This window comes from Mustela lutreola, chromosome 9 (assembly GCF_030435805.1).
Source record: "Mustela lutreola isolate mMusLut2 chromosome 9, mMusLut2.pri, whole genome shotgun sequence".
In the NCBI taxonomy this organism is placed as follows: domain Eukaryota; kingdom Metazoa; phylum Chordata; class Mammalia; order Carnivora; family Mustelidae; genus Mustela; species Mustela lutreola.
The window spans coordinates 94,877,950-94,889,125 of record NC_081298.1 but is presented as its reverse complement, the minus strand read 5'-3'; the positions used below and the strand labels follow the sequence as shown (position 1 = coordinate 94,889,125).

General features: G+C 51.5%; 1 protein-coding gene across 1 annotated transcript; it reads right to left on the bottom strand.

The window, feature by feature from the left end:
* Positions 1-4,547: 4,547 nt before the first annotated feature.
* On the bottom strand, positions 4,548-11,172 carry SPR (sepiapterin reductase). Its single transcript, XM_059188043.1, has 3 exons — positions 10,808-11,172; positions 9,679-9,969; positions 4,548-5,303 (listed from the first exon to the last, which is right to left on the bottom strand). The coding sequence occupies exons 1-3, from the start codon at positions 11,127-11,129 to the stop codon at positions 5,113-5,115; spliced, it is 804 nt and encodes a 267-aa protein (XP_059044026.1). The 5' UTR covers positions 11,130-11,172; the 3' UTR covers positions 4,548-5,112.
* Positions 11,173-11,176: the final 4 nt, after the last annotated feature.

Below are 11,176 nucleotides of genomic sequence, written 5' to 3'. Positions count from 1 at the left end.
AGACTCCCCACTGCTCAACTTCTTAGGTTTGCCCCAGCTCCTTTTCGCGTGCCACCCAGGCTGGCCGCAAGGAGGGACCGTTGAAGAAAGCCCGTTTTGTTCCAGATAATGTCCCTGCCCTGTGCATAGGGCTCCTGCCCAGCAGGCCAGGGTGGGCAGATCTGGGGCTATCCTGGGCTGGAGAGAGCAGCTCCCCAACCTTGGTCTTCAGGCCCAGTCTGTCTTTTCCTAATGAGCTAGCTCACCCTGACACTCATCATTTATATGCAAATAATATTTTCAAAGCCAGGAGCTCAGGCCACTTTTGCCTCGCCAAATATTCCAAAATTGTTTCCCTCTCTATATTCCCAGCCCCCAACACAGACTGAACCTAGCCCTGGCCCTGTCCTGACCCCAAATCTGGACTCACAGTGACCCTGACCCTGGCCGTATACTGATCCTTAATTCTGACCTCAGACTAGCCCCAACCCCTAACCCTGAGACTCTGTTCGCTAAACTTCCTTTCCCTAAGCAGTTGCCTTCTTTGATCTCTGCTAATACCACCTGGGTTTGCAAGGTTCACAGCTCGCTTTCTAAATTAATGAATTAATCATTTCTCACAGCTCACTTTTCAATGCTCTAGTGCTCGTGGGGCACACCCAGATCCAGTGAATTGGAATGTGGGGTGAAGAAGGAGCAATGGGAAAGTCTTTTTTTTTTTTTTTTTTTTAACTGTCCAGGTGATTCTGACACAGGACAGACCCATCCACTTCCATAATACACACGTTTGGGCTTTCCTTTAGGGATTCCAAGGAGGAATCCAAGGTGGGTTTGAATCCCCACACAGGGCTGCCTGGGGTGGTGGGGGTTTGTCTGCAGACCTGACCCACAGGCAAAGTCATCACACCTGAGCCATTTCAAAGGCTTCACTATACACCCGGCAGTGAGCCACTCCAGCATTCACAGGTGGCTTACTTGCTCACTCTCTACATTCATTCATTCATTCATTCATTCATTCCTTTCCCCACTCTACGGGTCCTCACTGGGTTAGGTCTGGGTAAGGTCTGCGGAATACACCCAGCCTTTTGGGCCTGATCTCTGGGGTCAAGCTGGGCTTTAGAAGAACAGGGAGGGGGAAGGAAAGGCCTCCGCAAGAGTGGGACTAAGACCTGAACCAGAGTGTGGGCCAGAGAAATTCCTGCAGCTCTAAGAGGAGACACCAGGTCTGGGGAGTGGGGGGCAGGCCCTTCTCTTCCCTTGCCCTTGGGTTGGGGACAAGGAACACGTGCCCAAGGACTGAGAGACCACCGGATAGCTTTCAGGTTGGACACATGCTGAGCCATTGGGGTCAGCTGGTGGGCCTGAGATGTGGGTCTCCCAGAGAAAAAGAAGAACTTCCTTCTCCTCCTTTCCCCCAAACTCTCCCTGAAAATAGAAATCCAGGGCTCTCTCAGTTCCCAGTTAGGGCCATTAGGGCCAAGGGGGAGTGCATGATGGATGAAATGGGAGAGAAAGGGTGAGGAAAGGGAGTCTGGCTGGGAGGGAACAACCATGGTAGGCTGAGAATAAGGAGGTGGGCACCATTTAAAAGTCTGAGGGAACATCCAGCCCTCCCTCTACCCTGCCTCCCAACCCTGCAGGCAGAAGAGCTCGGGACCTGTCTGGGGGAGCAAGAATGGTTTCTCTGCGGGGCGCCTGGGTGGCTCAGTGGGTTGAAGCCTCTGCCTTCAGCTCAGGTCATGATCCCAGGGTCCTGGGATCGAGCCCCGCATAGGGTTCTCTGCTCAGCAGGGAGCCTGCTTCCTCCTCTCTCTCTCTCTGCCTGCCTCTCTGCCTACTTGTGATCTCTGTCTGTCAAATAAATAAATAAATAAAATCTTTAAAAAAAAAAGAATGGTTTCTCTGCCACCATGTAACCCTACCCCCAGCCAGCCCCAGGAGCTCAGAGGGTGTTCTCAGCACCCTTCCCAGTCTGCTGCCTAGTGGCTCCTTTGGGATCACTGGAAACACCAGGATCTGGGATCACTGCTGTGGGATCTCCGCTCTGGGGACTGGAAGTGCTCTCCACTCCCCTCTCTGTCACCACACAGGACCCGGATAGTGAGGGAACACAGCTGGGCACCCTGGTAAGCAGAAGTGTGTACCCGAGTCCGTGAGTGTGAATTATGCAAACACATGTTGGCCTAAAAGGCCATATTCCATGGGGAAAGACCGTGGGTGAAGGAGGCCTGAGGAAGTATTCCGAAGCCCAACCCCCGATGAGAGACATGGAGAGATGCTGGGATGGAGCGTGTCCCCGGTTGCTGTTCTGAGTGAGGAGGTAGGAGACCCCGGGCACCTCCAGTCCTGGCTAACAGTGGACACAGGCTCCAGCCTGCCTTGTATTCAGGGGATGAAGGACTAGAATTGCGGGTGGGGCGGGGAGGACCCTCCTGAACAGTCTAGTCCCAGCTGGTCATGTTCATGGACAGAGGTGCTGGATGTCCCTGGGGCTGGGCCTGGAATCCCCTCCCCTGCTCCTCACAGGCCAGCTGCTGGCCTCCAGCTCAGGGTATTAAACACAAAACTCCAAAACTGCCCGGCTCGTTTGCATCCAAGACAAAGAGAAAGCTTGTTTGTCTTTTGGCTAATCCGGGGCCCTGCTCGACCCTGCCGCTGGACGCTGGGGATGTGCAGGCATGTATTGCGTATGGGCCTGCGTGTGCTCACATGTGTGGTGGCCAATGCCTGGAAACACAGATGGTCAGCCCCCAGAGGCTGCCCAGGAAATCTCCGGGCCGCAGTGGTGAGAGACCGAGGAACAAGGTCTGGGAAATCCTTGCGCCGGAGCCCCGGGGCCACTAAGGAGGCCTTGGGCCTGCTAGGAAGAGCGACCCCTGATCCCAGCGCTTGCGTCCTTCTCAGCTCCCTGCGGGCTGCCCGAGAGTTCTCAATCCTAGAGTACAAGGAGAAAGAAAGAAGGGGGTTGTTTCTAAGGTTGTTAAATCCCTGGGCTCCAAGAGGACAAGTGTCAAGCGTGGGAAGGTCTCGCCCCCTGGTGGGCACGTGTGGTACTCCAACCAGGCTGGCGGGGAGAGGGAAACAATCCAGACCCGCCAGGCGCAGACCCGTCTCACACTCTCCATGGATCAGGGGTCCACCCAACACTCACCAGAGAGAGGGGGCAGCCCCGGCTGGCCCAGCCCCACCTGAGGCACGGAGTCTCAGAGCTCCTTTGCTCTGGGGAAACGGAGCCCAGAGGGTAGAGGGACCTGGGCAAAGGCGTTACAGAGGGAAGTGAGACCAAGGGTTCCTGACTTCGAGGTGCACACATTTCCCCATGGGTCTGGCAAGTCCAGAACAAGCTGTCCATCGTGAACTCCAGCCCCCCTGACGCCCCAGGCAGGGGGAGCTGAGTGAGAGTTCTTGCTGTAGGTGAGCAAGGGGGAGGGCCTCCTTGCTGCGTGTGGGGCTCCAGGTTAAGCTGGATCTTGATACTATCTGAAGCTTCGGCACTTACCGCAATGCCGGCACTGTGCTAAACATTTGCAAACATGAGGTCGCATACGGCTCCCAATGACCCTCTGAGGGAGGTACCATTTCTTAGAGAAGAACAGCGAAATACTGCAGAAAAGCAATTTACACAATTTACGCTGGGTGACGAGCTGGCAAATGGCAGGGCAGGGATAGGCGTGCAGGGCTTTTGACTCCAGTGAGGGCAAATGCTCTGCTGGGCAACAAAAAGAGCATGAATTGCTGGCTCCCTTCTAGGGAACCTATCAGGACATTGGCAGTTCCCGCCCAGAGCCTGCGTCTGGAGCTGAGCAGCCGTGGGTTCTCCTGGAGGAACGGCCTCAGTGCGCCCTCTGCTGGCCAAGAAAAGGAACAAAGGGTTCCCCCCTACAGGCTCAGCGGCAAGGCTGACTCCTAGAAGTTAGCTAGCAGGGACCATATTCCCTCCTCCCAAATAAGGCCCAGGGGCAAGGGGCTGGTGGACTGGCTGTAGACCCCCACCACTGTGGAGCTCCCAGCTCTGCTGAATCTGATGACGGGGGCAAGGATGGGTTTGTTACACACCTGGTTTCTTAGGGATTCCCTCTCTTGGAATATTACCTGCCTCCCTAAAAGGCAGGTTGGTCCTAAGCCCACCAGGGCTTAGGGTTCCTGAGGACCAGGAACATGTGCCACATGGACTTTACCAGGAGGACCCATGACAGACAGCCCCCTGAGGAGATCTATTCAGAACACTGCCAGGTGGGCAAAGGGTAGAATTGGGAATCCAAGAAGGCCTGGGAGGCTGGGAGTTGGGCCCTGCAGCCTAAATACTCTTTGAATAGGTCAAGGATGAAGAAAGGGTACTAAAGATTGGGGTCAGCATAGGGATCTGGGCAGGTCTATCTTGGCCAGCTCTGGACTTGAGCTTGCCACTGGGTAGGGCGCTGTGAGAAGAGGTAGACAACCCTAAGGGAAGTTCCTTCCCAAGACAAAGGTAACTTCCCGAGTTTGGGTTAATTGCATTTAAGGAACATCTCTGGACCCAGCAAGCTGGGAGTCAGTCACAGGCCCTGTATCAGAGGAGAAGGCAGGTGTGAATAAAGGATAATCCACATTTTATTTGTATATGCTTTTTACTTGCACATAAACTCCCAGGGGACCCTTCCTCCCACCTGGGGGACAGACAGTACGTTCCGGAGGGAGGAGGCATCAGAATGAGGACACGAAGTTCGACACAAGGTCCTGCTACCGTGAGTATGGGGCATCCTTGTGCGATGAATTTGCACCGTCCTCCCTCCCCCGTGGGCCGTGACTCTACATGGGCCCTCCCATTTGACACCAGTCCAGCCAGACACTGGCCATGAGATTCCCAACCTCTTCTCTTCAGGGTTGCAGCATCTTGTTCTGCTTTTCCCATCCGTAAAATTCAATTTCTGGGGAGACAAAATACCAACCACCATGACTTCTCTCTCCCAAGCTCCCACTAACTCACGGCAGCCAACAGACTCATGAGAGGATCTGAGGGCAGGACAGTAGATGTAAGTGGGTAAGGCAGGGTTGGCAGTGCCCCTGTGGCAGGTTGTGGGGAGTGGGTCACAAAGAGCTCCTGGGTATGCCTGAGAGGGGGATAGAAAGCCCCAGGAAGCCAAGGACATTAGCTTATTTATCGTAGAAGTCAACATGGGCTCCAGACTTGAACGTGTCCTTTTGCAGCAAGCTTAGTAGTTTCTGGGCGGACATCTTACAGTCCACGAGCTCCCCTTTTGTCTTCAGGTCCTGCAGCCTATTGCGTAAGTCTGGGTCCATCGAGGTCTCCCGCGCCAACTGCTGCATGTCTGTATCCAGGGGACCTGGGGCATGAAAAGCAGAAGTTGAGGGGACATGGCCGAGGCAGGGGCCCCTGCTGTGCACGTGGAGTCAGGTCTGGTCACCGGCAAGACCTCAGGCTGGCTGACAAGTGTGGTCAGGGTCATTCTGTCACTATCGAGCTCTAGACCCAAATCCCAATGGCATCTCCAGACCACTGTGTCTATAACCAAGCTTATCACCTCCTGTCCAACCAGCACCTCCTCCTCCTGACTTTTCTGTTTCCATTAATGGAAGCTCAAAACTTCTATCCTCGCTCCCTCCCTCTCTACTCTGTTCCCACAGCTGAACCAAAGAGGACGTACACTTCTGCTTCTACAGGGCCCTTTTTGCGGCCCTGGTTCTCTCTCTGCTTGAGCTCCTTCTGTAGCCCTGTGGGGAACACATCTTGCTAAAATATCACTGGAGTCGGACAAGAGATGGCGTAGGAATTTCTAGCACTTTTTTTGCAGAAAGAGCGATTATGAACTAGTATCTGCCCATGAAATTACCTTCACAAAAGCCAAGGATTCCAGAGAAGGGATTACACTACCTGGGTGAATCACAGAAATAAGAACGGATGCACTGAGGAAGGTAGGAAATACAGGTTGGTACTACCCTTATCATCTGCCCCCAAGTCCGGGCATCCCCGTGTACAGACACCCTCCCTGTGGGAGGAGAGTGAAGGAAGCACCCAACTTCACGGGGGATCCCAGAGCCATCCCACCCTAGCACCAGGCCAACTCCTGGCTCCCTCTGGGTTCCCATGAATCCAGGCCCCCAGCTAACCCATGGCCTCAGCATCCCCAAGTGGTTCCCGCAGCCTCAGGCAGCTCCTCTGACACAGGTTCCCACAAACCTAGGTCCCAGGCTCACTCTGATGCCTGCTGGTTCCAGTCAGTTCCAATAGCCCCAGGAAGCTCCAGGCTCCCAGAAAGCCTGAAGACACCCAGGCCCCCAGTCCATTCCAGTATCAGCTGGCTCTTGTGGCCTGGGGTTGCTCCCATGGCATCAGACGCCTGACAAGCTTGCATGAACATTCCAGCCAGCTCCTGTAGCCCTAGATGCCTCCAAGCTTGCAATCAGTGCCTATAAACCCAGGGTCCATCCAGGCCCAGTGCCAGACTAACTACCATAGACCCAGGTATTCAACCCACCCCAGCAACAGACTGCCTAAAGACTCCAGCAGCAAGCCTGCTGTAGACATCACCAGATTGTTCATCCAGAATCACTGGGTGGATTGACTGGTAAAGGGCCTTGCCTACTGAAGTCAGCCTGTAAAGACGGGGAGAGGTGCCTAGTTTCTCAAATGCACAGATACCAACATGGGGCCACAAGGATCACAAAAAAATCAAGGACTTGTGACACCACCAAAGGAAACCTATAAAACTTCAATGACTAACCCTCAAGAAATAAATCTATGAACAAATGACTTCAAAATAATCTTAAAGAAATTCAGTGAACTACAAGAAAATGAAGATAGATGGCTGGCTCAGTTGGTTAAGTATCTGACTCTGGGTTTCAGCTCAGGTCGTGTTCTCAGGGTCACGGGAGTGAGCCCCATGTTGGGCTCTGTGCTTGGTGTGGAGTCTGCTGGAGATTCTCTCTCTTTCCTTCTCTCTCCCCCTTAGCCCTTTGCCCCTCTTCCTGCTCAGGTGTTCTCTCTAAAATAAATACATAAAATCTTCAAAAAACAAAAAAAGAAAATGTAGATAGACAACTAAATGAAATTATGAAACAATGCATGAACAAAATGAGTTCAACAAAGAAATAGAAACCACTTAAAAAAAAAAAGAACTCAAAAAACCCATATCCCAGAGTTGAAGAATAAAATGACTAAAGAATTCAAGAGAAGTCAATAGCAGACTCAACCAAGCAGAAGAAAGAAATTAGTGAATCAAAAGACAGCTCATTAGAAATTATCCAGTCAGAAGAGCAAAAAGAAAGAAGAACAAGAGTAAAGATGACTTGAGGGTTACCGTCAGAAGAGACAACTTATACATTATTGGAATCCCAGAGAAATAATGGCTGAGAACTTCCCAAATCTGGAGGAAGATTTGTACATCCAAGTTCATGGAGCTAATAGGTCACTACAAAATTTCTACCCAAAGTTATCTTCTTTAAGACACCAGGCCTACATGATTCCCCTGGTAAGTTGCATGTTTTTATGCCAATACCACAGTGTTTTCATTACTATGCCTTGGTAATAATAGGTTGAAATCAGGGAGTGTGATGCTTCCAGGTTTGTTTTCCTTTCTCAAGATTGCTTTGGTTATTTGGGGTCTTTTGTGGTTCCAAACAAATTTTAGGATTGTTTGTTCTATTTCTATGAAAAATGCTATTGGAGTTTTGAAAGGGATTACACTGAATCTGCAGATTGATTTGGGTAGTATGGACAGTTCAGTAATATTAATTCTTCCAATCCATGAGCACAGAATGTCTTTCAATTTATTTGTATCTCCCTGAATTTCTTTCGTTTTATAGTTGCCAGTGTACAAGTTTTTCATCTCCTTGGTTAAAGTTATTCCTATTTTATTCTTTTTGACGCAATTGTAAATGGGAATGTTTTTTAAATTTCTCTGATAGATCATTATTAGTGTTTAGAAATGCAGTTGATTTGTGTATATTATTTTGTATCCTACAACTTTACTGAATTTATTAGTCCTAATACTTTTTTTTTTGGTGGAATCTTTTGAGTTTCCTGTATATAATACGTCATCTGCAAATAGACAGTTTAACCCCTTCCCTTCCAATCTGGATGTCTTTTATTTCTTTTTCTTGCCTAATTGCTCTGGCTAGGACTTCCAGTACTACATTAAATAAAAGTGGTGAGAGTTGTTCCCTTGTCTTGTTCCTGATCTTAGAGGGAAAGGTTTTTGTTTTTTTTTTTAAGCTTCTGATCACTGGGTATGCTGTTAGCTGTGGGCTTGTCATCTGTGGTTTTTATTATGTTGAACACATTCCCTCTATACCCACTTTTTTGAGTTGTTGTTGTTGTTGTTTTTTTCATAAATCGACATTAAATTTTGTCAAATACTTTTTCTGCATCTATTGAGATGATATGATTTTTATACTTCATATTATTAATGTGGTATATTATACTGATTGATTTGCAGATGTTGAGTCATCTCAGGACTCCCTAAGACCAACCCAACCAAATGACATTCTGGAATTGGCTCCACACCTGGCTGTGGTTTTTACTGGCCCATTTGATTGAGTGAGTTTGAGGCTGAGCTCAGAAGGGTGCTGAGTTCAACGAAGACTACAAGGATAACAGTGTCTGTGTTAGGGAGGAAGGACGGAATGGGTACTAGAGAGTATGAGGAAGTAAATGGCTCTGCTACACTGGGCTTTGGTCACATCTTTCTACCTTTTTGTCCCCAGGTTCCAAGGGGAATAGACTATTGGATCTATGTCTAAATCACTCAGACACTCTACAAAAGCTTTGTGACCACCTTCTATTTCCACCAGCCTCAAGCCAGTATTGAAGCCTCTTTCCAGACTGGGGGCACAGTGGCATCATGGCAGGGTGGTGAGAAACCAGACCACGTGTCACAAGACCCCTTACTACTCTTCCTTCAACTAACATTTACTGAAGACTGACATAGTGAGGCACTTTGCTAGGTGCTGGGGACACACAGGTGCACACTGCAAAGTTCCTGCCTTCAAGGCTTTCCTGTTAGGAGAAAGAAGTATAGGGACGCCTGGGTGGCTCAGTTGGTTGGACGACTGCCTTTGGCTCAGGTCATGATCCCAGAGTCCCGGGATCGAGTCCTGCATCGGGCTCCCAGCTCCATGGGGAGTCTACTTCTCCCTCTGACCTTCTCCTCGCTCGTGCTCTCTCTCACTGTCTCTCTCTCTCAAATAAATAAATAAAATCTTTAAAAAAAAAAAAAGAAAGAAAGAAGTATAGACATGAAGAGAATATGGTACGATAAGTTCTAACATTTAGAAGGGCTAAAGTCAGATAGCACTTCACAGCTAGGGATCATTTTCATATATATCACCTCAACCAGTCCTCCAAACTGCCTTGTAGGCAGGTAGCACCTTCTGGGTTTCACATAAGGACAGAGGATACAGGGCTGAAGTTCAAAGTCTCATGGTCTCTCCACTCTAGTATCTCAGACTTTCTGGCCCCGCCCTCCAGGCCGGGCAACTTCCCAGTCTGTCCCTTTATCTCTAAACTACACTCCCTATAGCAGCCAGCTCTAACTTCTGGAGCCTGTATTTCCCTAAAGGTGTGATGGTTCATGATTCAGAGACAATATACTCTGGGGGTTCTTTCACGGAGGGAAGAGACTAGGAAACCCCCTTCCCCACCCCCCCAGAGAGGAAGCAGCCGGTTCTGGGTGACAGTGATGGCAGTAACGCCCCACCTACCTGGGGCATAGCTCAGCACCCTCACACCAGGTTCCTCTGCGGCTAGAACTTGGAACATCATGTCACGGGCAGCCTTCCCGGAACAGTACAATCCCCAGCCCTTGAAGGGCAGCAGAGCACAGAGGGACGAGATGTTAACCACGGTCCTGCTGAGGCCAGGGCTGTCCGGAAAGGCCTTCAGGATGCTGGAAGTCAGGCAGAGCATGGAGGTCAAGTTGAGAGCCCAGTAGTTGTTCACTTCAGCTGGGTCGGCCAGGTCGACGAGGCCTTTGGACACATCCCCAAGAGTGCCTGAAAAAACAGACCTTAAGAATAACTCTTTGCAGGGGCGCCTGGGTGGCTCAGTGGGTTAAGCCGCTGCCTTCTGCCTTCGGCTCAGGTCATGACCTCAGGTCATGATCTCAGGGTCCTGGGATCCGGCTCTCTGCTCAGCAGGGAGCCTGCTTCCCTTCCTCTCTCTCCCTGCCTGCCTCTCTGCCTACTTGTGATCTCTCTCTGTCAAATAAATAAATAAAATCTTAAAAAAAATACAAAAACAAAGAATAACTCTTTGCAGATGGATTTTCTCTTCCCCCAGCCCTCTCTAAATTCTAGACACTTCCTTCCCATCCAAACCTAGAAGGGTCTCTCTAGTGCTTCTGAAGACGCCTTCCTCCTCCCAGCTCTGCAAACAGACACACCGGGGCTTGCTCACTCATCCCAAGTTGGAAACTTAAAGTTCGCATGCCCTGCTCTGGGCCTGGGGGGAGAACTCGGGGCGCCATTCGGAAAAGAGGGTAATTACTTCTGCAGGAAGACCTCATGCTCTGGTTCAGGCCTCCGCCAGAGGGCGCGGAGCAAGGCGATCGGGAAAGTTCTACAGGCATTTTGGAAAATTTGCCCAGGAATAGGAAAAGGGTGGGGGAGGGGGGTGTGCCGGAAGAAGGAGCCGCACCGAAGGCAGCGAGTGTTCGTCCATACCTCACCGAAACAACTCGGATTTTCTGGCATCTTTTCTGACTCCTAAGAGAGTCACCTTCAAAGTTCCTAGCGGTGGTCTAAGTGAGAAGGAGGGAGAAGAGACGGGGCGCTACGCAGTATTCCCGGGGCCCCACGGGGAGTCGTCCGCCGCCGCCGGCTGGGGCCTTACCCGCGTTGTTGATAAGCAGCACCTGCTGCAGCCCCTCGGGCCTGGGCAGCTCGCGCACGGCGCCGAGCAGTCGCTGCAAATCGGCCTGGACGCCCAGGTCGGCGGGCACCCGCACCACGCGCAGCCCGGGCCGCGCGGCGTCCAGCTCCGCCTCCAGCTGCCGGAGCGCCTGGTCGTTGCGGGCGCTTAGGACCAGCACGGAGCCGGGCGACAGCAGCCGGGCCAGGAGCGGTGCCAAGGCCCGGCCGAAGCCACGGGAGGCGCCGGTCAGCACGCACACCGCGCGGCCCAGGCCGCCGTCCTCGCCGCTGCCACCCTGCATGCCGGCGACCCGCGACCGCTCGCGCGGGGACCCGAGAAAGGCACGGG

What these genes read in the sequence shown, in the direction of transcription:
- SPR (XM_059188043.1), bottom strand. Translation starts at nt 11,129, where the DNA reads ATGCAGGGTGGCAGCGGCGAGGACGGCGGCCTGGGCCGCGCGGTGTGC. An exon ending in GCTGCTTATCAACAACGCGG is followed by an intron (nt 9,970 to 10,807) that starts GTAAGGCCCCAG and finishes CTGTTTTTTCAG; the next exon opens with GCACTCTTGGGGATGTGTCC. An exon ending in GGTGCTGAGCTATGCCCCAG is followed by an intron (nt 5,304 to 9,678) that starts GTAGGTGGGGCG and finishes TTCATGCCCCAG; the next exon opens with GTCCCCTGGATACAGACATG.